This window comes from Cynoglossus semilaevis, chromosome 16 (genome assembly GCF_000523025.1).
Source record: "Cynoglossus semilaevis isolate Cse_v1.0 chromosome 16, Cse_v1.0, whole genome shotgun sequence".
Lineage (NCBI taxonomy): Eukaryota > Metazoa > Chordata > Actinopteri > Pleuronectiformes > Cynoglossidae > Cynoglossus > Cynoglossus semilaevis.
In genome coordinates this window covers 13,799,700-13,826,976 of record NC_024322.1, presented here as the reverse complement: position 1 = coordinate 13,826,976, position 27,277 = coordinate 13,799,700, and the positions used below count along the sequence as shown (strand labels likewise).

At 40.4% G+C, this 27,277-nt stretch overlaps 4 protein-coding genes across 5 annotated transcripts in view; 3 read left to right on the top strand and 1 right to left on the bottom strand.

Annotated features, from left to right (window-relative positions):
* The window catches only part of LOC103392269 (SH3 domain-containing RING finger protein 3), a 90,602-nt gene extending 85,760 nt beyond the window's left edge, over window positions 1-4,842 (top strand). For both annotated transcript variants that reach the window (XM_025063957.1, XM_008328844.3), the window contains 2 exons: window positions 2,625-2,992; window positions 4,387-4,842. In XM_025063957.1, the coding sequence (XP_024919725.1) occupies window positions 2,625-2,992; window positions 4,387-4,555 (537 nt within the window). In that variant the 3' untranslated portion in view covers window positions 4,556-4,842. The remainder of the gene's footprint in view (window positions 1-2,624; window positions 2,993-4,386) is intronic.
* Window positions 4,843-9,882: 5,040 nt separating this feature from the next.
* Window positions 9,883-23,801, top strand: sowahca (sosondowah ankyrin repeat domain family Ca). Its single transcript, XM_008328828.3, has 6 exons — window positions 9,883-9,907; window positions 13,050-13,155; window positions 19,259-19,787; window positions 20,470-20,858; window positions 21,248-21,637; window positions 22,162-23,801. Exons 3-6 carry the CDS (start codon window positions 19,472-19,474, stop codon window positions 22,621-22,623), a joined length of 1,557 nt encoding a protein of 518 aa, XP_008327050.1. The 5' UTR covers window positions 9,883-9,907; window positions 13,050-13,155; window positions 19,259-19,471; the 3' UTR covers window positions 22,624-23,801.
* septin10 (septin 10) lies at window positions 10,320-18,284 on the bottom strand. The gene is made up of 10 exons (XM_008328826.3): window positions 18,113-18,284; window positions 17,084-17,198; window positions 16,772-16,967; window positions 16,427-16,613; window positions 13,926-14,087; window positions 13,627-13,723; window positions 13,357-13,525; window positions 13,039-13,171; window positions 12,195-12,373; window positions 10,320-11,946 (listed from the first exon to the last, which is right to left on the bottom strand). The coding sequence occupies exons 1-10, from the start codon at window positions 18,140-18,142 to the stop codon at window positions 11,931-11,933; spliced, it is 1,284 nt and encodes a 427-aa protein (XP_008327048.1). The 5' UTR covers window positions 18,143-18,284; the 3' UTR covers window positions 10,320-11,930.
* Window positions 23,802-25,280: 1,479 nt separating the features above from the next.
* The window catches only part of akap17a (A kinase (PRKA) anchor protein 17A), a 6,883-nt gene continuing 4,886 nt past the window's right edge, over window positions 25,281-27,277 (top strand). Inside the window, 3 exon segments of the mRNA XM_017039652.2 lie at window positions 25,281-25,418; window positions 26,387-26,728; window positions 27,246-27,277. The exon segment at window positions 27,246-27,277 is cut by the window's right edge and continues 1 nt beyond it. Of these exon segments, the coding sequence (XP_016895141.2) occupies window positions 26,402-26,728; window positions 27,246-27,277 (359 nt within the window). The 5' untranslated portion in view covers window positions 25,281-25,418; window positions 26,387-26,401.

Here is a 27,277-nt window from a genome sequence, read left to right as displayed (position 1 = left end):
TGTAATAAACAATAAGTCCAGGTTTTTGCAAACAAGAACACTAGTGGGCAGTTTTTGGCCCCAGGCCGTATGTTTGACACCGCTGAGTTGGACTCTCATTAAATGACATGTGAATCAAATTCTAATCATTAGATGATACTGGAAGTCCAAACAGTTGATCTCACTGCCGTAAGGCAACAGCATGAACCACTGTGCGACGATGGATTTATTTTAAATTCTTTTTTTTATTTTTTGCCTTAATTATGAGATAAATAAAGGCAGACAGCTGTTGTTTCTGATTCAGGAGCCTGACTTTACATCTCCAGTTACGTTGGGTTTGTTCTGTTTTTTGTTTTTTTTTTTCAAACTCACTCCTGCATCCTTACCCAAAGCGAAGATCATTTAAAAACTGGCTGGAACCAGAATTTAGGGTTTCTTTTTTTTGACAGGTCAAATTGAGACTTCACAGTGATTTGTCTTATTATTTCTTGTATTTGTATTGTAATGTATTTGTTGAATGTTTGGTGCCTGATATTGACTTCTTCCTTGAGCTCGGCTGGGCCACAGAAGGCCAGGGAAAAGACCAGTCATAAAACACAGACGTGTTTTGCTTGGAGCCTTGTTCAAAAATTGACAGAATTACTCAGCCTTCTGCGAAGGCATTTAAATTTGCTGTGACAGCTGGACGAAGAGTGACGACGTCCCCGTCACTCTGGTGGGCAGGAGCGGTGAAAAACAGTCACAATAAAAACAAAGTTTCATGGAATAAGGTTGCAGTCATTTATTAGCTGTGATTATGTGATTATGCTGTGTCCACATCAGGTCCACGAGCCGCCAGTTTGTGGACTGTGACCCAATTACAGACATGGCTTTTGACTTGACCAAACCAGTGTTGACAAATATCTCTATTGGACCTTTAAAATTTGTTTTTGAGAACTCTAGTTCTAAAAAATTCCTTGTTTTCAAAACCAGGTCACAATGTGTTACTTATATATAAGTATATTACAAAATATTCATACTTAAAGAAAATGTTTGTGCTATTTTCACTTTCAACATTCACCAAGCGGGCCGCATTGAACCCCCTAGCGGGCCGGTTTTGACCTGCAGACCATATGTTTGACACCCCTGGTCTAAAGACTAAAACTTCCTGAGTATTTTTAAAGGTTTAGCCTTAGAACCTTTAGACTTATCCCTGTATCGTTCATTATTTTCATCATGTATACACAGTGTTTTTACTGCCAGTCTCCTCAAAGTAACCTCGAGGAAAAGGGTCAGAGGTCGCAGGGTCACGGCCTTAACTGTCTCCCCTTCGTTCCCCCTGTGTCTCTTAAATCCTGGTTTTCCATTTCCCTCCAGGACGAGGCCTGTGGTGAACGGTCTGTATGGAGTTTTTCAGGTTTCAGTTTTGGAGCTTCAGACATGGCAGCACTTTGTCGTGTACGGCCAAAGCCTCATCACTTAGTTCTGCTACAACAGCGTTTGATAGAAAATGGATTTATAAAAAGAAAAAGGATGCTGGTTCCTGCAGCCAGCCGTTAGGAAAACAAATAGCCTCGGCGGAGACAAAGGCGGCGCCCTGCGTCGGCCACGGATTATTTTCTTGCTCAGTATTGATCCACATTGTCGTGATGGACGGTTGGAAAACGGCAACGAGAGGCAAAAGAGGGACAGCTGTTTGTCTTGCCGGTATTGACTTTGGCTGAATGGACAGTATTGTGCTGGGGCGGCCGTCCTCGGCAGTGAATGGGAAATCATGAGTCGGCTTTTTATAGGTGTCATTAAGGAACACTTGAGCCGTAATCACTGCACTTCATTTTTAGGCCGTTCCACTGGATGCACATTATTTGTGCTTGAAGGATCATTAATAGCGCTAACCACTCACTGCTCACCTCGCCGTCTGTTGAAGTCACACACGGTGACTCAAACTGGGAACAATGAAAACGGCTGGAGAACTCTCCAACTGTTTTTTTTTTTCTTTTTTCCTGGTGCTGAGTCAAAACTGTGAAGCAGCAGGGAAGAATAAAGATGCCTGCTGGAGTTTTGAAGGTTGGAGAAAGAGCTTTTACAAACACAACGGGCTACGTGCGGCGTTATCTCTCTGTTCTCACCAACAGTCTGAGTAAACACCGTTGTGTTTGTGTTCTGGCAGAGAGCGCCTCTTATAAATCAGGCAAAAGTCCAATCATGATATTTAGGTGACCTTCACTGACACCGTTGACTAACGGATGGTGACGGCTGCGGACCGATTGATAACGGTGACGACAGCAGAGTTTTGGAAGCGACTTCGGAGAACGTTGAAGCTAAATTTTCTGTTATACATTTTTACCTAATGCCTGCTACACAAACATCTGCCTGCTGTTATTTGTTTCCATTCCAAAAATATATACGTTTTTTTTATAATATTTAGGAGGGTTTATTTATCTCAATTAATCACGATTATTCGCGAATAATCATGATTAATTATTGATCAACAAGTTTTAAAGATTGTCCACAGATTTATAAATTCAAATTTTAAGGTCAAGTAAGTGACTACAGATACATGGTGTGATGTGTTTCCATCCCCATGGCAGACAAATATATAACAGATATATTTCTGTGTATGAAGTCAAACAACAACATTTGTTTGTTTTTTTCTGAATCTTCAGAAGGAGAGGAAAGCCGGAGGTTTGTTAAAGCTGTTATCAGGAGCTTCGTCCAAAAAGAAACCACGCTCCCCTCCGTCCTCCCCGCCTACCCACAATCCCTCGCTGCCTGGTCAGTGCGCCGTGGCCCCAGATGCAGGACACCATCCTCACTACCACCACGCCCGCTCGGGTTCCTGCCCAATGGTGTCGCAGGGACGGGCCGGCTCCTGTCCCGTTGAGAGTGACATGGGAGGGGCCATCGGCCTGGAGCCGCTCCACAGGAAGTCCGGCTCCTTGGATACAAACTTTCCCATGTCGCCTCCGGCTACGAGGCTTTGCAACCCTCTGATGGTCCTCAGGCCGGAGCCAAAGCCCCTGTCCAGAGAGAGGTGAGCTCAACACTCAGCTGAACATACATCACAACCCCGACTCACAGCTGGGGGGCGCTGTTGTCAAGAAACAGGGTTTGATTAAAAACAAAAACAAAAAATAGAAAAACAGAGTTGATTAAAAACAAAAACAAAAAATAGAGAAAAAAAACAGCAGTTTCTCAACAGGCTGACAAAGAAAAACATGAGCAGAGAATTATTAGAGTTCAAGTCAGAAACGTCCGGAAGCTGCTTAGAAAAACAGCCCGACAAGAAACAGGAAAAACATTCATAAATTTAATGAATACATTTTGCAAATCTATTTTGTTGAGACTTGACTTGAGATTTTTTTTAAATCTGAAAGTGAGGAAGAAGAGAACAGCCACGTTTCACAAGTTCAGTTCAGGGGCCATTAGTAGGCTGCATGTGTGCCAAATGCAGACCACAGACCTCATTTTGAGGCCCTGAAGGGTTTTTTTATAGGAATAAAACTTTAAAAAAAAAAAAGCTAAACCTTGTAACTGTTTGATTCTAGAATCTGGAATATTATATTTATTATTGCATATATTTGATTTGCTGTATATATTTCTGAATATATTTCTTCAAAGTCCTTTTTTGCAGGCTGACCCATGAGTCGTTACTTCATTATGTTAAATCGGTACCACTCACACAGTTACTGCAGCAGAGTCGGGGGTTGGAGGGGGGGGCGATAGTTTTCCCAGCAGACATTGCTCCCTCTGTCTCAGTGTGTGGCAGAGAAAACATTCTTGTCTTACCAACATTTTGATAAATGCCCCCCCCCGACCCCTCAGTGAGACGGTGGTGAACCACAGCGTGAACACAATGGTGGCTGTAACTGTGTGATATGAGACTGTTGGCTCCAGAGCAGCTACAGCTCGGACACAAATCAATGCTTTTAGCCCCAATTACTGACAGTGTGTCTGTTAGTTATGGCAGTCCAGTTCCAGACATGGTCACGTACAGGAAGTTGGGTTTTTTTTCTAAATACTATATTTAAATCTAATGTCCTGATCTTGACAAGAAGGTTTGGTTTGCAGTCCGTTTTGTATTTCTAAGACTCTGATTGTTACTGTTTGAACTGTGCAGTAATCTGGTAAATGTCTCAGTCCAATGAACGGAGTCTCAATGTTTCTTTATCGAGAGTCAAATTTAGCTAATTTAAGCCTTCTTGCTAGCGTTTAGCCTTTCTATCGCACGTTTTTATGCAGTGTTTATGTCTGACATTTTTATTTATTTTTCTCTACTTTTTGGCTTCCATTGATTTTCATCATTATCTGATCCAGCGGTTCAAATCCCTTGATGTTTTAGGTTCTATTTTCTGTCTTAACACAAAATGTAAAAAAAACAATCCCAGGACTTATTAAGCACCGCATCTTTCAATGTGTGTTTGGCAGGTATCGGGTGGTGGTCCCGTACCCTCCGCAGAGCGAGGCAGAGATCGAGCTGCGTGAGGGAGACGTGGTGTTTGTCCATAAGAAACGTGAGGACGGCTGGTACAAAGGCACCCTGCAGAGGACGGGACAGACGGGCCTGTTCCCCAGCAGCTTCGTGGAGAGCTTCTGAACTAGAATCAGAGAGGAAAACACACACACACACACACACACACACACTGTACACAATAGGAATATATAGACTGGGCCACACATGAAGGTTGGACAGATGATGGCGTTTACTTGGTCCGAAGATTACAAATACATTGGGAGAAAAAAGAACCGGGGTCGGTTGGTGCAAAACACAATGAAAAAAATGAACATTTGGAATAAAAGTACATTTACAGAGGATAAAACATTTCATTCACAATTTAAAAAATGTACATTTTGCAACCCAAATACATGTACACTTAAAAAAATTCATTCATTCATTTGTTTCTTATATTTTTTTGTGTGAATTTTGTCTAAAAAGTATTATTTATTTTCTAAAACTTTCAATAAATGTAAGTTTATTTTCTAAAGTGTTAAAGGTTTGAACAAATGTAAACAGTTTTTCTTGTGTTTGACACCAACTGTCCCACCGTACACATCAGACACACAACACACACCACAGAAACCAGCTCTAGCTCAGACCAGCTCGGCCACAGACAAAGCAGGGCGACTCTCCCAGGCCTTCAGACCCCGGCGCTGAAACCAGGACGACAGGGACCAGGTCTGGTCCTACTGGTCTGGTTCTTCTGGTCTGGTTCTTCTGGTCTGGTTCTTCTGGTCTGGTCCTGTTGACCACTGAAGGCACACGGACTCCGAGAGCACAAAAACAGACGAGAACCTGCCTCCCATTTCTCCTCCTTGACATCATTCACCAGCAACCACGAGCACAAGAAGCGCCAGCTCTGCTTTTCCACTCAGACCTCAGAACTTCAAATTTGGGTGCTTTCTACGAAACAAAGTCAGAATCGTACGACGAGGTGACGGGCGAACGGATCCAACGTCAGCGCGTAGCGTATCTGCGTCTGGTTTGCGACGGCGTGCACACAACGTGTTTCCCTTTTTTAACGCAATATGAGTTCATGCATGTAGCATAGCTATTTTTTAAGTATTTGTTGAATTCGATGTCGGTGTCGTCCCAGAACTAGTCACGCTGTAATGAAACATCAGATTATTTAATTTAACAGGAGAAAAAAAATGCAAATTAGATCATTGATTTTTTTGTCTATTTATATATATAAATATATATATAAATCTTGTAAAAATTTCTACAGCCATTTTTGTTTGATTTTTGTGCTTTTAAGACCTGGTGGCTGCGTTGAACTGTTTGACCGAATGTAAGGAAATATAAAAATGGAAACAGGAAGTGATGCCAAAACATTTGTTTCTACAGAGCTGTGTTTCGCTCTTCAGTGTGGGATTAGAGACAAAGAAATGCACTTGAACATAAAATCTGACACCACCTGTCAGGACGTCGACAACCACAGTGTTTTGTAGCTATTTGTTACATTGTATTATAAGAGCAGGCATTTTTTTGAGGCCAGAAATGACAGAAATGTATTTGATAGACAAAAAAAAAAACATTAGCTACGGCTCAGTCCAGAAGCTACAGAAGTTTGTCCTCTTTTTACCTTTTGTGATTTTGTGCTAAAACTTCTGGAATTGCAGCAATATTGTAAAATAAGCGTAAGCGTGAAGACATGGGAAAAGGACAAGTTTTCAACAAAAACTGCCAAAAATATCACAGATTATTATTTCATCTTCTTCAACAAAAACAAGGGGGGAAAAAAAACGTTTTCTTTTTTGTTTTACCACAGTGGTCTGTGTAACGTCAGTCTGCTTTTCGGAAATCTGCATTTCCTTTTCCCTCCTCTGAATTCTCCAGCTCAAATCTTGTATGTTGTCACCGAGGTTGTCCTAAACTTTGCCTGTTTTTATGTGTAACCAAAACCGTAGTTAACGACAGGAAAAGGGAGGTTTTAAAATCCTGATTCACTTGCAATCAATTTTGAGTATGATCCACATTTTCTGTAAGAAAGCATGAATATATTTAATTAGAGTTTAGTCCCAGTGTTTCAGGTCGTCTCCAGGAAAAGTTTTCCAGGCCTTTTTAGGGACGCCTTTGAAGCTAAGTTGCTACGCTAAGATTCTGTGACAAATTGTCCATCACAGTTTTTTTTTTTTGTCAGAAACTGATTCAATTCTGTTCATTCCTACATGAATTCTGTCTATCAGTCATTACTATTTATATATTATGGTTTCATATTGTAGCAATTAGCGGTTAGCACTTTGCAAGCAAGGGGCAGTTAGTCCTGGATTCGATTCCCAGAGGAACCACATGTACCTAATGCCTAAACTTTCAGCAGTCATTGGTATTTGTCCCGAGCCCTTTCCGACACAATGATAGAAATTGTTCCGTTTGGATGGACCCCTTTTTTAATTCGCTCGTTTATCTCTTTTTTAGCTGCTAAATTCTCCATTACTGCCTGAATACCCCACCGAGGTATTTTAAGTGCTCGGTTAATGGCCCTTGATGGGTCAGAATTATTTTTTCGTTGCGATAAAACTAACTCTTCGTGACCTCTGTCACCTGTGTTAATTAATTTAATGGAATGGATTTTCTAAAATGGCAAAAAAGCAGGAAAAGTTAAGGTAGTGGAACAGGGATTAGATGGAATGTTACCTTTAGAAAACGGTCAAGGATTAGTTTCCTAACTCCCTGAAGTGGTTCAAGGGTTTGGAACTCCCTGATTCAAGTGAAACACATTAATAAAGTAATGATTTTTACTTTTTTTTTAAATGGACAGAAACAGAGCACAAAGTAGTGCAAACGGGTGAAGCTCACTCATTGGCCGAGCACAGATTGGACAGATTGATTGTGAATGGACAAAAAGACAAGAATGAGATTTAAATACAATCCCAGTTGTAGAAGCACAAGTTCAGCGTGAAACATTAAATAGAAGTAGGACTTCATGTTCATCGGGCTGTGACATGATTGAACAGAAGTGATTTTTAATCTGATAATTTACAATTAATCCAGAATAAATCGACACAATATGACAAAATAACTTGCAGGAACAGAATGACAAATAAGGACAGGTGGATGGATGTGTTTCACACCTGTTTGTATTTGTGACTAATCCAAATAATGGAATTAATCATTTGGAAAAGACGTGTCGATGTCAAGACAAAAATGTGCTCTGAACTCGGTGAGTCTGGTCTGAGACAAGCTGAAGCCTCACGGTGCTTTGGTGAAACTAAAACTGTTTCTGACAGTGTGTTCAAATGACAACAGGTCTCGACTGTGTATTAGAGCAACGATAAGGGAACAGGCAGTGGAATGTTTGGATATTCAGTGTTCGTCATTCAAAATCTTTTTTTTTTCTCTTAATGTTTAATAATTAATTATCACAGTCTATGCTGGACTTTTGACAGCGCTACCGAAAAAAAAACAAAAAAAAACATGTAGTACGTTAGGAGGCATGACACCAAACTCAGACTGTTTTTTTCAGTTTTGCCTGACGTTTCTCTTCTGTTGCAAATATTGGAAATGATATTTGAATTGTGAATGTGTTTGTCAGTGTTTGAACAGTGACTCTTTCTCAAAGGTCTGTTTTTTCTGTAACGTTCCGTCCAACTGTGGTGCCTACAAATGCCAAAACACACAACCATCCACACTGTTCCTCTGTCTCGTCCGGAATCTTCGTTCGCTGCTCTAGTGTAGACGTTCCGCTCGTTCTGTTCGACTTATTGATGAAACAAAAAAAAAACCAGCAGGTCCCAGAGGAGCTCCGCACAAACTGAGCAGAGCGAGGCTGTCGCACGTGTTCAACACAGGACTCTGAATTTCTCTGACTCTAACTGAAGCACAAGTCCTCAACTCTGTCAGAGATGCTGAGCTCCATGCTGTGATGAGGAGGAGGAGGAGGAGGTGATGAAGAGTTTACAAGAGTTCAAACATCAGGAAAACAACCACTGCACAGTGGTCACTTTACAAAGAGACTTGAACCACTGTTTTTGTTTGTTTGTTTGTTTTGTTGTTGTTGTTGTGCGATGTTTTCGGTTTTGTTTTTAACGTGATCTGAACTCATCTTTGGCCTCAGCTTCCTGGTTGTAAATACAACTTGAGTTTTTTTTTTTTTTGTAAAGTGACAGCTTGGAAAATGTAAACAAGCCAATCACAGAGGTGGATTTTCCCACCGGCGTAAACACCGAGCCGTGTTGCACATTGGATTCCATTTCCTTGGACTTTGTTGGTGATCGGATTTCAAATCGTACTCCCCTCTTTTTTTAAAAACATCCTTCCAGGAAGTCTGAGCACTCGCCCTGCCATCTTGAATTAGATGTCAGCCATATTTGTTCCCATGGATACGTCTGTGATGTGTGTGTTTATAAGCGTGTGTGTGTGTGTGTGTGTGAGGGAAAGGGAGCCACTGTATGTAGCTCTTTACAGAAACAGAGGAACAGGTTACAATGGTCCGCTGGTGAGAAGTTGGCGTCGTCGGCTTGAGTTGAGTTCAGCAGCAGCAGCAGGAGGAGGAAGTGGAAAAGAAAAGAAAGTATATAAATATATATGAAATTCTATATTGTGCAGAATATTTATAGGCCTTTGGTGCCATTGAAGTCATGCTCTGCGCCGACCGTGCTCAGCGCACTACCATGTGATCATTATACATCGTCTTGTAATGATGACCCGTGGTTGATTCGATTGTTTTTTCATGTGAAGTGCATTTTTCGCAATAAATGCCTTTGTTTTAAAACTGAATTCTCTGGTCATAATTGGATTGAATGGAAATTCCAAAGTTGCACCCATAGGCTAAATATATATTTATATATGTGTATAAATGTAGTAATATGTGTTTTCCAAGTGCACCTCATCTAACAGTCCTAACAAGGAGGTCACAGACAAGACACAGGTGCAACACATTTCAGGAGTTGCAGCTAATCACAGGGGCGGGGAACACAGGAGGACAGGGCCACGTGATTGCAGGGGCGGAGCCTGTAGGAGGACAGGAAGGAGAGCACAAGAGTGGAGAAGAGGTGAGATACAAAACTCAAACATGATGAAGACACTGAAAAGAGGAGGATGTGACATTTTCCTGAAGTCAGTCGTTTGACAGAACATCACCTTCGATGCCCTGGTTCACACAGTAGGTCCCATTAAAATATTTAATCACAATCAACTGCATGATTGTCTGATTGTCCCAAGCTGCCACACGATTAACTGCACGTTGTGGTGTAGTGGTGTGTGCTGTGTCACAAACTGTCATTGAGAAGTTGTTGTTTTGAAATAATTTGATTTTTTTTTTATTGTTTTATGGTATTTATGTTTGCATATGTGGGGGGAGTCAACAACAACAACAGCGCTGCAGAAAAGGTTTTGAAACTATTGGGTTATGCAAATAAAATAATGAAAACCTTTTCTCCTTCTCACTCTACAGGTTTCTGAAACTCCGCAGCTGCCAGACCAGATCCAGACATGACGCTGCTGTCGTTGGTATTGTCATTGATATTTTTATTCTTTTTATTATAAGCAAACATTCTAAACTGATCATATAGCAATGGTACTAATCGGTGTTTACCACTAGAGGGAGCTCAAGAAAGCCACACATGGCCCAGACAGGATTCAAACCAGCAATCTTCTCACACATGACCACTATGCTACTGGCTGGGGGATTTTATCTGAAGTACCACCAGTGGTGTGCACTCCTTATTTTGAGAACTGCTGCACTAAGATAATCTCAAGTTAATGCATTTTGAGAACTGCTGCACTAAGATAATCTGAAGTTAATGCTGCAGCACGATATTCATTCTTACCCACGAGTGTGACATCGCTCCACTGGTCAGTAGGCTGTGGCAACAACAAAAAATATGAGCCAAAAAAAAACAAAACAAACAGGAAGCGAGAATCATGACAAAAATACAAAGATTTATTGAGCAAGAAGGAAAAACAAAGCTCCCAAATAACACTGTTTATCGCTTAAATACATTATGTGTTATACAAACGTGTCTCTTTATTCCATTAACGCTGATGTAATCTCTGGGGTTCCAAGTGAATTGTGTTTTCCTAGGTAAGGCACTAGAACATGTTAAGCACAAATGTAAAAATAAAGTGGCCGCGTCACTGTACTGTGTAGATGTTGGTGTCAAAGAGACTGGACCAGTGGACCAGCACTAGTGTTCTGGTTTACTCTGTAGGGTTAGAAAAAGAAAAAAAAGAAAAGAGAAACACCGTTCTGTTCACGTCTACAGGGAAATTTTGATTTAAAAAAAAAAAATGCTTTTAATGTTGCACATACTGCCTCTCTTCCTTTTCCCCCTCAGGAGACTTGACTTGATAAAACCATCTTCAGTGCAAGCACTAANATATATATATATATATATAGTATATGCTGTAAATTGTACCCAAGCCTTAGTTTCCCCCTCTGGTAAAACGTGTAATTGAACACGAGATGTTCCACATTTAATTATTTCCCCCTGGATGTGTGACAGGAGTAAGGAAGACTCCTTCAGCTTTAATGTTTTTACTTAGTTGTGTTTCTGCTGGAGGTCGATAGCACTAGAAAAAGAGAGTAATAAAAAAAAAAAAACAAGGAGGAAAAAAGAAGACGTGTAGTTGTAATGCCCTGTGACCGTTATTCGGAACGCTATAAAAGATGAAAGCAGCAAACGTAACTTCAGGACGTGTTGTTAAAACAATTAAAATTCCCTTTTCAGACGTGGACTCTGTGACACTCCCTGGTATCAGCAGAATGAGTAGAACCAGGATTAAAATACACGGCGTCTCTACAGATTGTCAGCAATGTTCCACATGGATGTCCCAAGTTAATCCCAAAAAGCAGTGGTTCCCAACCACTGTGCCGTGGCACATTAGTGTGTCGTGAAAGATCATCCGGTGTACCGTGGGACATTATCCAACCACTTTCTTTGGACTGGAGTGAAACCACTTTTAATTTCTGCGAGTATATCAGTGTTGTGTTCAACTAAACAGGCCCAGGTGTCATACTGTGTAAAGATTTTTTTTTTAAATGTCATGATGCACCATGGCCCAAAAAAGGTTGGGAAACACTGCTATAAAGTACAAAATAAATTATGAAAACAACTCGTGGCAAGACAGTCGTGAGGCTGGTGTGGTAGAATAAAAGACATGTAAACGTCTTACATTATGACGAGAGATAACATATTCTGTTATTAGTACCTCTGTGTGTTTCTAACTGTCGTAAGCACCTAGTGAGAAGAATCAATCCTAACAAAAGGTTTTTCTATAAAAAAAAAAAAAGAGGATAAATACAACATATTCCACAAAGAGGTAAAAAATATATATAAAGGGGATTAAAATACTAACAGTACACAGTATTCTTGGGTACAGTCATTAAACTTTGGCACAAATTCGATGTCACTTGCTGCTGCTTTGTTTAGGATTTTTCCTGGTCAAGGATGTGAGCGTGGTCCCATTGAGGAAAAAAAATGGGCAAAATGCTGCAGGTTATACTGGTGAGAGTGGAGTGGTACTTCAGTCTTCACATGAAGCCAGAACTAAAAGACAGAATGAAGGAGACAGATGGACATTAATCACAAATGGACTGCGCAGAGCCACAAATCACATCAGCAACAGTCAACTATTCATTATTCCAAATCAGCGTTCCCCTTCTGTCTTTGGGCATTGGAAAGGTTCAGTTCCCCCAGTGTTTCATTTCTACTTCTGCTCCATTTCCTGGGCTCCACTTCTACGACCAGATGGCTGTGTCGGTTTGTTAAATACGATACAAATCCAAGCCTCTTACTTCTTGCGGTCCTTGTCCTTCTTGCCATTGGCAGTGAGACTCTGGGCCTGCAGGAGCTGCGCGGCGGCTCGTCTTTTACTGAAGGAGCTCTGGTCCTCGTCCAAAAGTCGCTTCTTCTCCTCCAACTGCGCCTTCTCGTCGGCGTGGAGGCGCTTCAACTGCTCGAAACGACTCTGCAGCTGAAAGGCACCAAGAGAGAAAACAAGGATAAGCTGCCAATATTATCAGTATATGGAGAGAAAAAAAACTTAACACAAACTTGAGAATCATTTGAATATTTATAATGTGATGGTTGGAGTAATGTTTTCTGTTTCTTAAAACAGTGCAGTGGTTTCCAGAGTGTGTGTGTGGTGGGGAGGAGGGGGGGTCGAGGGATGGGGGAAGAGCAGAGGACAGTAGGATCTCCCACATTCCCACAGTGATCTGAATGTGTTTCTCAAAAACATTAGATTTTCAACGACCTCTAGGTGGTGTGCTGAGGTACTGCAGGACAGCTGAAACATTTCTAGTTGATTTGACATTTTTATATATATACACCTTGCAAGTTTAATGCATTAGTCTGGGTATTTTTAATACCTAAACATTCAATACAAAATCACATAAAGGGATAACGACCTCTAGGTGGTGTGCTGAGGTATTGCAGGTCGACTAAACAATTTCTAGCTGATTTTGACATTTTTTTTATATATACACCTTGCAAGTTTAATAATTCATTAAAACATTAGTCTGGGTATTTTTAATACCTAAACATTCAATACAAAATCACATAAAGGGATGGTCATTAACATGAAAGTCATCAGTCTGAGGATGACCAATAATAACAACGGCCCTGCATCTTTTTTACCTCTCTTTCAGCATCCTTCAGCTCGGCTTCTTTCTCCTTCACCCTCTGCACGAACATCTGCCTCATCTCATCTTCTCTCCTCTGCAGCTCCAACAGAAACTCCTGACGCTTGGCCTCGTAAGTCTGCTGCAAACTACCAACACACACATACAGCACACGTCAAAGACAAACACGTCATAATACACAGAAAGAATGGTGTTTAACCAGTACCACCGTCTCTGCGATCCTTTACATGATTAAGCTGTATAAGAGTGATGGACGTCATTTATTTTTGCCTTCGTCAGATGGTCTTAGTCTGAGAATTATTTCAGTGCCCACCTGACGGGTTTGCACTCCGGGTCGGTGTCTTTGAATCCCATCTCCTCCAGTTTGCAGCGTCTGTACAGCTCGTAGTGGCGAGTGTGCGTCTGCTCCCTCAGGTCCTCCATGTTGACACAGATCAGCATTTCCCTCAGCTTCACAAAGTCGCAGTGGTTCTCGTTCTCCACTGACAAGCGTAACAGACTACGTCAGGCCCACATCCATACGCAGAAACAGAACTGACAGCGATTTACTTTCATCAGTAAATATAATTGTAACACCTCTCACCTTGTACAACACCCCAGGGATACTGACGTGCCTTCACCATCTTATTGCCCACACTCACTTCCTCTGTGCTACCAACAACAGCGAAAGGCAGGTGCCCCTGAAAAACAAGACACAGCATGAAATATGTATCTATTAAAATATGTGGTAAGATTGTTGTAGATAAAGGTATCTTGGTGGTGTACTTTATGTGAATGTAAGACTATAGATTTTAGTTACAAATGACTTCACCATAGTTGTCATTCATGACCTTAAATATACAATGTTCTCTTTCAATGTTAAAGTCTGTTTTGGACACGTACGTTCATGGTGGTGTTGACTTTGGCCACAGTTTCGTCGTCCAGTGGGAACTGGTAAATCTGGACACCATTGCTGACCAGTTCACTCATGATTTTGATTTTGAACTTGTGTAGCTCACTCTTACTGATCGTGTCAGCTTTGGCAATGACAGGGATGATGTTCACCTATGGCAAAAAAAAAGAAAAGAACAAAAGGTAGTCAATCAAAAAAACATTCCTGCCACAGCTGTTATTTTCATATACAGGTATATACAGTAAGTTCCTGAAACGAGATTTGAGTTTTTACAAACTACAGGTATATACAGTAAGTTCCTGAAATGAGATTTGAGTTTTTACAAACTCCAAAAAGTTGGTTGAATATCAAAACCTCAGCAGCCAATTCGGCATCAGATTCAAAGGGACTTTCCTAAGGATGGCCTTGGTCTTCCTGTTTTTCACTGTTAATGTTTTAAACTTCATCTGAATTTTTTTTATGTACATCAAGTTTCCTGCTGTTATTTCTGGACCAGCCACCCACACTGTCTCAGTCATCCCACATTCCTGCCTGTCCGTCATCATGTCATACCAGAGCCAAAGGCTTGTATTGAGTTACTGTCGCTGGACCCGCTTCAGGGCCAGGCCACACAGACACACACTCACAGACACACACACTGATCCCAAGAAAGAAAACAAAACAATGCTAGAAGAGATATCCCAACAGCTGCCTGAGTAACGGACAGTTTTTCTGTCATTTAACAAACAGCTCTAACTAACTTCAGGCACAAAAGGACAACTTGAGTGAGTGAGCAACAACATTCCACTGCTTTTTTTAATCCTTTCACATGCAAATCCAAGGCTACTGACACTCCAGAGCAGTGAAATCACACAAACAGACAAAGAAACACCGAGTCACTGCACACAGAGAGCATGGGAAAGTTTCTGACCACTTTAAGGGTAATGGGAGGAGTCTGAGATGGTTGGACCGAATTAACCACTTCTAAGGATGAAAAAAAAACACAGCAGAGTGGAGACAACCAACCAAAGGACAGCTTCTTGTGCTGAAAAGGGAAATCAACTTCCTTATATAGTGCTTTTCTATATGTAACAATCCCTTTAAACAACCATTAGCATCAGCAACAAGAGCGCAGACGGCGTCCCCGAGGACACAGTCTGGACGAGGCAGGAATCAAAACATTGACCTTTAGTTAGAGTAGCAGTGTCATTATTTGTTAGGCTGATTATGGCAAACCTGTGACACTACTTCTAAAAGTCAATACACGACACGAACCCCAGGGGTGTAAAGGAACACAAAGGTCATGGTTTGTTTGGTACCACAGTTTTATATCAGGGTTTGATTCATTGTCAGAACGAGGGAAAAATAATCTGAAAAATAATGAAATTGTTTGTCGATTATAACAAGCGTTTCTTGTCAATGAGGCCAATTGACCAGGATTTTATAAACAGAAGATCCAATAAACCAGTACAGCTAAATATTTGCAATACTGTAAATGGTCCTTTTTTTAACATTCTTCTTTTCAATAACCCTTTGAAGGAAAATAATAAATCTATCACAGGGACTGAAAACAAATTAATTTTGCACCACTTTTTCTCCCTTTCCCCTTGGACAACTGATATGTATTTTTTATATGTGCTGTTGCACACCAACAAGACCCACTGTATGAATGTTTGAGTGCTGATGTTTAGTGAGTATTTTAGTATCATCTTCAGTAATTTCGTTGTGTAACCTCTAGGATGTTTGAGGAGCCCATCAATAGTTATACTGAGCCTCAGGTGATTAAGGAAAACAATGGTCGTAGTCTCGTCTTGGTTTTTATTCTCCCTTCGATGTGTAGAACTAAAACTGAATGGCTGTGTTGTGTTCCTGTACTCAGCTGAGGCCTTCTGCCAAATGGTTTGGCTTCACCATCGCTGCTGACAGATGTTCTGTTGTGCTTTTCTCTCTTACTTTGAAGACTGAGGGTGGAGTACAGCTCTTTACAGCTACGGACGACACCTGAGTATTCAACGCTCAGGAATCCATGAATCAGAGCTGCTGAATCCTGTTTACTGCCAAATGACCTCACCTTAATTCACACTGGTCAAAAACCTGTTAAACTCTAAAGGTGTTTTTGAGATGAGCTTCCACAAAATCATGGTCTTTTTCATAGTGAGAGTATTAAAGTATGAGGTGAGAATAGTTTAAAGCGATGAAAAATTACTGTTTGTACTTGAATGCCATAACAGGCACTCATATAGTTAGCGAGGAGATAAAAAACTTGTGCTTTGGCTGTGATCAATAAGGTTGTTCATGCTTATTTTGTTATGCTACTGATATCCACCAAATTGTCAAGATTCTTCTAACTTCTAGCTATTTTCCAATGCACAACATAAAGCTGCAAGATTTCAAAATTTGCAGCATCTATTCAGTGATATTTTATTTCAGGTGACTAATGGGAGTATGCACATATAGAGAATACAGTGTGATGAACAGAGAACCCCTTGACCTATAGTGACCCTTTGCTTACCTTGCTGTCTAGTTTCTTCATGGTGACCAGGTCCAGAGATTTTAGTGAGTGGCCTGAGGGGGAGATGAAGTAAAGGCAGGCATGGACTCGTGAGTCGTGGTAGTTGTGCAGAGAGCGTTTGATCTTTAGCTCTTCCTGCAGATAGCTCTCAAACTGTCTGTCGATGTAGTCCACCACTGGCTGATAGCTGCAGGAAAAACATAAGGTTGATCAAGTATGTAAACTGGCAAACAGACTATTTTAATAAGGCAATCAATGTCAACTAACCACTAAATTACTAAAATGCCAGTTTCTCCTGCAAACAATCAAACTGCAGATCTTTATTATTGCTAATTTTTTTTTCACCTTTCCTGTTTGTTCATTTGGTCTCCAAAGCCCACAGTGTTGACCACCGTGAGGCGCAGGCGAACATTGCTCTCCTGTAGGTCATACGTCTGAGCCCGCAGCTTCACCTGCGGCTCAAAGTGAGACGACTCAAAGTTCTCAAAGTTGGTGTTGAACAAGGTATCCATAAGAGTAGATTTGCCGATACCAGTTTCACCTACAGTCACAAAAATGTTTTATTAAACACAAGATGAAATTGAAATGCCATAGGTTTGTATAGCTTGTTTTGGTTTACTTGTTAAATTGAATAACAGCAGCTACTTAATGACATACCAATGCAGAGAATATTAAAGCAGAAACCCTGGTAGATGGATTTGTTGACGAGCTGATCTGGGAGGCTGTCGAAACCCACATGACCAGCCAGGTTCAGGGGTCGTACTCCTTTATCCTGTGGAAAGATTATTTCAACAGACAAATTTTTTTATTTTGGATTTTTTTTTTTTTTTGAAAATAAATAATACATTTACTCATGCATTGACGGTTATAAGAGCCACTGTTTGACAATATAATAATAAACTATATCAGACCATTGGACTAGTTCACTTTTGGGTTTTCAGTGGCCAACGTTCACTGCTCTCTAGGAGAAGGTTTATGAAGTAAACATGAAGTCTCTGCCAGAGTTCCATTCCATTCCATAGAATTCCATTGTTCTGAAATTCTCCACGTTTTTCTGGCCAAAAGTACCGTATGTTTTGGGGTTTATATTGATAATATTTAAACATACGCCCATTCAAACGATGACAAATGCGATGTGCTAAATGAATATGGTTAAATTCGAGTAATAACACGATTCTTACTAATAAGCCTAAGTATTCCACAAAACTCGTTCTGAAAGGAACCAAAGAATGTTTACAGAGTAGCACCGCCTCTACGCCCCCCTACCCCCACAGAAATCTGGAAAACTTTGACGAAAGATAACAGTTTTAGTCAAAAAAGGTACAGATTTAGTGTTGCATGTAAATAATCAAAGTTGTCTCCATTAATAACGTGTGCTGAAAAGTACAAAGACTACTACAGGCTGTTTAACCGCACTTTTTTGTTTTGACAATGCGGAATGCCATTTGGAAAGTTTGGAATTGTGGTTATTACGTCATGCTTGAGATTTTAAATGGAAGTCGCTATAAAGGCGTAATAGAACCTTAATATGCTGTTTAAAACTGTACCATTGTGTTGTAAGTTTGTAATAACTTTAGACACAAACTAGTAATCATGTTAGCTGTAGCACAATGCTAACCCTGGACACTCCCTGTTTAACTGTTAGGAATTGCCATTTGTCAGCCATAAAGAAAAGAAAGGACTCACCGGCTGCCGAGCAACGTCCGAAGAAGCCATGGTTTTCCACTGAAGTTTGTACCTGAGTTAAATGCACAAACAGCACAGATGTAGTGTAACGACCGATTATCTTTTACAATACAATCCGGATGAGGACCGCCCGCCTCAAACAGTGTCGACTATCGACAACTGGACAGACCACACCAACCCAGACCACGCAGGAATTAGGATAATTTTTTAACGTGTGGTTTTACACTTTTATTCACAACACTCAAAATGTAAAGGTAAAATTCTTTAAGGTATTTCTTATTTTTCTATTGTTAACAAAAATATTAATGTCTTAATCACAACACTTAAATAAATGTAAAGGTAAAATTATTTAAGATATTTCTTATTTTTCTAATGTTAACAAAAATATTAATGTCTTACACATTCTTATCACATGCATTCAATCCATTCATTATCACCACCCCTTCCCTACATAGTGGTACAGTCCGTTGTGGTATGTGAACTGCTGTCAGAATAATAATTCTATTTTTTTTAAAATTAAAAGAAATACGAGGAAAACAAAAACATTTTTATTAAGTTGACGTTTTCTTGCTGTGCAACTGTTGAATATATTTGCGGGAAAATAGTTTTATATAGTATTACATTTATTTGCGAAGTATTAAATGTGCACTAAATAAAAACAAAATCCCGGCCAAACTATAAACCAAGCACAAAAAGATCGGTGAAGCTAATTTGTTTTCGGTTGTTCGAATATAACTCTACTTGTATTGAAATTTTAGGATGAATCTAGGATCTTTTGGGGGGTTTCTGTGATTGTAGAACGTATTAATTTCTATCATGCCCTACTAATTTTAATTAATTAGATTGATTTGAATTACTTTAATAAACGTTTAACGTCGCTTACTGAATTTGCAACCAAATAGAATTTAACATGTACATTCACGCTTCAATGTTTCAACCAAAAATTTCGACCCTGAAATATAGCCTCCTATAAACTACAATGAATAAGTATGCCAATATACATTAACAGGAGATATTTATTTTGTGGTATTTATGTTGCCAATCACAAGATGGCGGCAAATGTGCTGCATTAACCGGTAGTTAATGCGAATGCTGTGCTTATAATTAAATCGGTGGTTTGTCCGGGTTGGTGTGTGTTTCTTCCAGCAAACTGCGACCTCTAGCAGTCACTGCCCGATACTGCTGTAAACCCCAGAGGGAGGGGAGGAAGAAGAGGAGGACGAAGCCATAGAGAAGATGATGCTGTCATCTGTTATCGACTGCGGGGCATGACTGCCACCTCAACGCGGACTCAGTTGGAAACGTTTCTTTTAGAAATGCCCTTTATTAGCGGCGTGTTCACGGTCCACCAGTAGGACGATGTCGAACCCCAAAATCACTGAGCAAGCCGTGCAGGAGTTCCTGATGGAGAGAGGGAGGGTCCAGGAGATAGAGCTCATTGATCATTTCCTATCAGATCTCGGGGGAAATGAGCAGTCGGAGGAAGGGGTGGATCGCGAGGTGTTTGAACGTGCCGTGGAGAGCGTGGCTTCGATGAAAGTGGAAGATGGTGTTAAATTCGTGTGTTTGAATAGTGAAGAGTCAGTGATGTGTGCGGACGCGGAGTGCAACGGAAACATCCCGCAGCCCGTGGACAACGGTGTTAATGGCAACCCCGACAACGGAGAACAAACAGGTGATAATGCTGTTTTGGTGTGTGATTATAATGTATAATGTTGGTTTTATACAACGGATTATTTCCCATTATAGCTCGTTTAAATTAACGTTATTGTGCAATTAATCGCTCATTTCAGTTAACTGCATCCAGTGTCCATAATCCATTCGTTTACCGAGTACTCAGTACTCGGCATTTTCAAGGGTCATCACATGAATATGATAGAATAACTGCGTATTTCTAGACCACGCTGTTTATTTCTACATTAAACACAAGGGTATGTGTAAGAAACGTTACATCACAACCGTGTGTCATGTGAGATGGGTTGCCAATTTTTTCCACCTTTGTGTTACAAACAAACGTGTTGTGTCGTAACTTTTGTGCTTCAACAACAATGTTTTGGTTTGAATTGGTTGGGGTTTTTTGAAGATAGAAACAACAATCCAGGATTATAAATTGCAAAAGCATATAAGCATATAAACTAGCCAAAAATGAAATAATAATAATTAAATAATTTCAAGTCGTTGTCACTCTTCTTCTTCTTTTGCTTGCCTTACTATCTTTACATTTTGTATTTTTATTTTTTGTTGTCATTGTTTCTTTGTCGATTCCGGTGTGCCTACAGGATCATGAACTTCCTAAAAAAACATGTTTTGGTTAAAACTGTCCTTAACAAAAAAAAATGTGTTAAATGGGTTCACAGAAGTACCCAGCACTCCTGGTCCAAACCTGGACAATGGCCAACCATCAAATGGCAACCAGCAGCCCTCCACCTCCTCCCAGACCAAGACCAACCCTGGGAATTCTACCTTTGGTGGAAGAGGCGAGGTGAAGCTGAGGGATAGGAGGAGGCGAGAGTCAGCCCCAATTATTGGGATGCCAGATCTGGACCAGGCACACCAGACGGTATGGTCTCAAAGTCAGCAGGTCAGAGCTGCACGGAGGATCTCCAAGGGCTCCCAGAGGGCCATGCTGACCAGCGCTCTGTCTGAGGACAGCAGTCTGGAGGGGGTGGATCTTTTAGGAGACATCAACACGCCCAAAGGGAGCCGAAGAAACTTCATCGAGCTGATGATGAGTAGTTCTCCGCAGGTATTTTACTGCGTTCCCTACTGCTTTTACTGTTTTTGTCTGACAAAATGAACATACATAGAGAAGACAAGCTCTCTCTTTGGTTCTGCTCTAAAACCAAAGCCACCAATCATGAATGCATGAACGCAGACAGTTTTTAATTTCTCAAGTATCGACACAGTGATGTAACCAGACTTGTCAGAACAGAGCAGGTTGACCCACCGTCTTACTCAATGATAATCAGACCAGAATAGCAGCTGATCAAACTGGTTTCCTTCTCTAAGCAGGTATTAGTTTGGTCTTGTGACTAATCATGTCTCATTCTTCTGGAATCAGGCCATTTTCCCAAAGAAATCTCAGAATTGGTTTGTTGAACATTTTAAACGTTTGACTCCACTTGTCTGCCGCAGGTTCGGAGGTCTCTTATCAACCGCGGCTCACGCCTCCGGGACTCCTTGAAGAGTGAGGGTGACACGGTGTCCATCCTCTCCTCGGCCACCGATGAAGACTGCGCCTCGGTGACTTTGGACCCTCTGGAGCACGAGTGGATGTTGTGTGCATCCGACGGCCTATGGGAAAGCCTGCAGCCTCTGTTGGCTGTGGAGCCCAGCCTGGTGAATAAGAAAGACTTTGTGACCGGCTTCACTTGTCTTCACTGGGCAGCCAAGCAGGGCAAAGTTGACCTGCTCTCCCAGCTGCTGGCCTTCGCCAAAGAAAACACTATACCTGTGAATGTGAACGTGAGATCAAGTGCTGGATACACGCCGCTGCACCTGGCAGCCATGCATGGACACACACAGGTGGGTTGCTACAACAGTGGCGGCGACAGGGTGTCGTGTGTTACATCTGCATCACTGAAGCAGCAGATCATTACTCCACTGCAGCTTAAATCCAAAGAGATCTTATTTCAAAACATTGTCGAACTGTAGCTCGTACTTTTAATGACCTGTCCTGGAATTAATTCACACTGTCCACTAAAGGGGCATTTACAATAATGTGAAATCTTTTCTTTCTCAAAAACATACAATAGCACTAACTTTGACAGAGATACAGAGGTCGCTGTGGATACAGTCATGTCAAAATAACATTTTCTCTTTTGAGTAGACAGGATAGCAAATGTGAATACATCAATACAAAAATTATCATGTACTGTCTCAAAAGGTTAAAACTGTCCTTAACTTTTTTTTTTCAATTTTTCTTTTTCTTTTTCCACTTGGTAGCGATGTTGGTACTGGATCGGTGCTTCACGAATCCCTGGGACACATGCAGACTGGCAGCGTTGTTTGTAATTGATCCTGAATTGATTTGATGCTTTGATTGACAGGTGGTACGAGTGCTGCTGTCAGACTGGGATGCAAACCCAGAGACTCGAGACTACAGTGGGAGACGAGCCATCCAGTACCTTCCCCCACCCGTGGCTGCCGACCTGCAGGAGGCCGGACTGGTCACTTCACCGGGGGCCGAGTCAGATGGTGAAAACACCAATGGCGGGAGAGGGCGTGGCTGGAGGTTTCCCAGAGTCCTCGCTGGGAACCTGAACCCGCTGCGGCTGCTGAACTCAGCGGCCGAAGCGTCAGAGGAAGTGGCCGGGAATGTGAAGAGTAAAGGAGGAATGCAGCGGAAGTCGTCGCTGAGCCGCCTGAATGCACGTCTGCACCGTGGACGCCACCGAGCCCAGATCATTCACAGCGCCTCCTTCAGGGACTCTGGAGAAGTGGGAGGTGGAGGAGACGACCTCAACAGCAGTCCTCTCCGCACTCGGCCACTGTCAAACCTGTTCGGTTGAGTTCCAAGCAGTTGAAACCAGCAGAAAAATATGTTGTACCAGTTGGATTTACGGGAAATATTTCACTTTTTTATTTTGGTTTAAAAAATCTGCCAGAATTTCTAACACACACCAAACTTTGTAGTCAAGCTTTTTTTTTTAGGTTGATCACAAAAGAAATAACCAGATTTTTCATATTGTTTTTACATATATGTTTTTTTTTTTCACTAAGACACCGTTGATTTAAAAAGCGATTTACTTTTGATTTCATTAATATTTGTTGTTTATGTAACTGATGTTTTCATTATATTTATGCACTTATGTTAATGTAGCAAATTTACACCAGCTTTCATTTTAATTAATTCTAAACACTATATCACACAGAAGTTAAAACTCACAAAAGTTGTTTTTTTGGGGGGTTTTTTCACACGGTTGTTGATTCTCGGGTGATAATTCTAACAGCTCACTCTCTACACTTCCTAATTCCGCTGGATGGTGATGGTGTTTCCTTAAAGTATTTTCTTTTTTAATAATGTGAATATTTCTTATTGTTTCAAGTAGCAGATATTAACATATAAGCGGTTGTCATCACAGATGTGTCGTCTGTCCAGATAACCGTGTCATGTCGTCACGTTTGCACTAGTCACTTTGAAAACTGCCGGCAATAAAGGGGAGAGAACCTCTCCAGTCAAAACCATGGCAGCTGCAGCGGTTCCTGTTCACCTCGCGTGAATAGAGTACGGTACTGTTACCTTACTATTCTAAAAGTTCTAACATGTGTTATATCACTACAATACCTTCAGTACTTCCAGACTGCCATGGGTTTAAATGAGCCTGTTAATGATGTAAAGACACTCTCCAGTCACACAGGGTGTTTAAAAAGCACAGTCAAAGCCAGCAGCACTGATACTGTAAATGTACTCCTCTTCTAACCATGATGTACCTCAAAACTGATTTACACCTTTCTGTAGTTTTAATGGCAGGGGGCACTGACTGGTGTGAGTTTCTGAATGTCTGTTGCACGTTTTTTACAGTGTTTACGGGGGGACGGGTGTTGAATATTTCCATTTCCCATTCCAATTGTTATTATTCCACAAATGTGCAATTTTGTGCATCATTTCAATCCAACGGTACATATACAGTAGTGTAGTATGGCGTTCCCAAAAAGTTCACATTAAACTTCCAACAAAGATCCTGTTGATCCCGTTCACATTAAACTTCCAACAAAGATCCCGTTGTGTTGCGGCGTGACGTTCCATTTGTTGATCAGTCTCGTCCGTGTCATTTGTGAACTCTAAAGAATGTAGAAATGTATATGCTGTACTTGTTTCCCGGGGGAAAGCACATACTTCTTAACTTTTCTCTCAAAATGTGAATATTTCTTATGCAGTGAAATTTCCTAAAGATCTTTGAAAAACTGTCTTTTGAGATTTTGGTGTTGTATGAGCTTTTCAGATGTTTTTAAACTGCATGGATAAAGGGGGCGGGGAAATGCTGTGTCATGTCAGTTGTTCATTGTGTCTGTCTGTCTGTTTCTGTGACATGCTGTGATGCTAAGCTAATAAGAGTTGTGAAAACGCTCCTGTCATTTTTGTTTCTCTGTCTGGTCTTTAAATATGACAATGCAATCACACCACGATTCAGAAGAATTCCACTTTTCTGCTGAGTTAAAATGACAAAACAACTTTTTGTTCTGTCAAACTGATAAGGTTTTAATTTTCAAACTAAACAAAACAGCTGTGGTCTTAACACTTGTTGTTCCTGCAGACACTGCAAAATTTCAAAACAGCTGTGGTCTTAACACTTGTTCCTGCGGACACTGCAAAATTAGTAGAATTACTGTGTTTACATCTCTTCACCGTAAACTTTTTTTTTTTTACCTTTGTCAACTTTGTTTTTTCAGTTGCTCAATACACTTGTTATAGAATGGGACCGGAGGCTTCCTGTCAGTAGGGCAGATTTATTTACTCAGCACCATTCAGACACAGGGCTATTCAGCCATGCAGTTACCGAACCACTGCAGCAGTGACTCGCTGCAGTCGGTCAGTAGCTACAGAGACGGCAGCCACTGACCTACATACACTGTGAGGGGAGTAATGCCCATTATGTAAATTCCTTTGCCAGCTTTTCACAGAAACTGTGCCATGCAGTTTGTTTCTCGGGTCTATCGCTACATCTCTCACTTTCCCCCACAAAGTTACCACAGCGACGCTGGCATTTATACAAAGCATAACTTGTTACTATTAATGCAGAATAGGCGTTGAAGCCAGTGAGATGTAAATATACGACCCTGTTCGCTTTTATTTCTAAAGAACAAAGTGCCATAAAATCATATATCTTGTACATATACATAAACATGACATATAATTCCAATAATATATGTTTTTATGACCAATACTGAGTAACCAAGCCCAAACACTTTTAATAAGAATACAATGCTTAATTCACAGCCCACCATGACTTAATTTTCTGTCAATGTTATATTAAAATGTTAAATAAGGAAACCTGTATTAATGTGATAATAATCAAATATAATTTCATTGTCGTTAGTTTGTGTTAACAGTAGCAGAAGTTATAATAGCAGCAGTGGTTTTATTAGTGGTATAATTGCAGTTAAAGTAGAATTGGCGAAATGATCGATCCACACGGTGGCACTGTCGTAAAATGCCTCACTTCAACTTCCTCTTTGAAGGTCAGAGTTCGCTGCATGCGGAAGTTGCAAGTATTGTATATTCCCCGGTACTGTGAAGCTCTCTCCAAAACTTTACAGATATTTATTGGATTTTATATATATAAAGGGGGCTGACCTTTGTTAGGTAAGTACCAAGGAGCTTTTGTTTGACTAAACGACGTTAAACTTATTGTGGTAAAATGACTCAGACGCAGTTCACCACATTACCTAGCAATAGAAGCTAACTAGCTCTCACCTTACTGACTTAAATAAACAAGAAGTGTGTTTATTTTTCACTCTCTAAACGTGTTCTAGCGTTGTGTTCTAAATAAATACGTCCCCGGTTGCTTCAACCGTATACGATCAAACCTTTTGTTTTAATCCACACGAATCGGACATTCTGTTTTTGTCTTTTCGGGTGAAGAGGTGAAAGTTATCGCAGGAACATAAAGACAAAACCTTTGTCGATATTATGGTACATAACGGATCCCTACGTTGTGTAAAACGCCAGTCTCCACAATCCAGAAGTATACTTTATAATCTAAAACACTGTATTTAGTACGTCACTATTATACCTGTTTATATTTTCACGTCCGACTTCTTGGTATACGTTTACATTTTGACTGTGTGTTTACAGAATGAGGCCGGTATGTTGCAATTATTTCTGGCACATTAAGTGAAATCGCTTACGTAAACAAATACAATACCCCTCGCCATTTTATAAAATATATTAATGTCAATCTCTTGAAATTTGCATCAGTTAATGTGACGTTTATTTTGAGTTATTTAATCTTCTAACATTTTTCTTTTTAGTCTGACCAATTATAACAAAATAATAACACGATGCTGACATTTCTCATTCTTGAGGAAGAATTTATAAATTCATGTTTCACCAAGACTAGTTAAGGGCAAGGACTTGCATATAAGCTGGAAATGTTTTTGTTATATGCATTTATATATATATATATACATCAGATAAACCACATGAATATATAATCAATATATCATATATGTGTATCATATCATATACAAAAAATAATCATATGTAAACAAAATATTTATGATGTAAAATTTAATTTTAATTAATTTGTTGTTTTTTTTAAATCCATTCAGCATCTCTCTGCAACTATGACCACCATCATCCATGACACCACTGAGGCAGTTTGCCTCTCTGCTGAGTCCAACCTCTACCTCAAGCCCATTGCCAAAATCACTGTCAGCGTGGCATTGCCCCAGTTGAAACTTCCAGGCAAAAGCATCTCCAACTGGGAGGTCATGGAGAGGGTTAAAGCAATGGTGGCGCCGGAGCAGTTTTCAGCGCTCAGGATTTCTAAGAGCACCATGGATTTCATTAGATTCGAAGGAGAGGTGGAAAACAAGGCAGTGGTCAAGAGTCTACTGAGTCGCCTGGACGGGAAAAGCATCAAACTCTCTGGTTTTACTGATGTCCTGAAGGTAAGGCTGACCAGTACTGACGGGGGTGGGTGTGGTGGGGGGTTTCAGACTACGTTGATGATAACTGGCTTTCTGTAACTGTTTAAATTTTGAAAGCAAATGAAGATGCGTCTAAGTTGTATAATTTATATTTCTAAAAATTACAAGCTGTCATTATAAACTAGATAAGAATAGTAGAATAAACTGTGGGTGTTTGTACATTAGTTGACATATATTCAGTCTATAAGTGCAGAACACATTTGGAAATATTGATAACTGTTACTTACCTCACGTAACTTAAAACAAAAGTCTTGTCATCTATAACTCTCGAATATATTATTGGGTCATTGGGTTTTCTGACTAAACATTTATTAGGCCTTATTTTAACCTATAATTCCCTTAATAACATATTTCTCCAAATAAAGATTTATTTCCATTTTCTTGTAATGTGTTGGTTTGATTGTGCTAAGCTTGTCTAAAAAGACATGGTCAAAAGATGTCCGTGGTCAAAAAAATAAATCTCTCCATCTTCACTCAGGTCCGTGCAGTCGAAAATAAAGTAGATTTCCC

What these genes read in the sequence shown, in the direction of transcription:
- sowahca (XM_008328828.3), top strand. Translation starts at nt 19,472, where the DNA reads ATGTCGAACCCCAAAATCACTGAGCAAGCCGTGCAGGAGTTCCTGATG. An exon ending in CGACAACGGAGAACAAACAG is followed by an intron (nt 19,788 to 20,469) that starts GTGATAATGCTG and finishes ATGGGTTCACAG; the next exon opens with AAGTACCCAGCACTCCTGGT. An exon ending in TGATGAGTAGTTCTCCGCAG is followed by an intron (nt 20,859 to 21,247) that starts GTATTTTACTGC and finishes TGTCTGCCGCAG; the next exon opens with GTTCGGAGGTCTCTTATCAA.
- septin10 (XM_008328826.3), bottom strand. Translation starts at nt 18,142, where the DNA reads ATGGCTTCTTCGGACGTTGCTCGGCAGCCG. An exon ending in AAGTCAACACCACCATGAAC is followed by an intron (nt 13,724 to 13,925) that starts GTACGTGTCCAA and finishes CTTGTTTTTCAG; the next exon opens with GGGCACCTGCCTTTCGCTGT. An exon ending in TCCCTGGGGTGTTGTACAAG is followed by an intron (nt 13,526 to 13,626) that starts GTGAGAGGTGTT and finishes TACGCTTGTCAG; the next exon opens with TGGAGAACGAGAACCACTGC.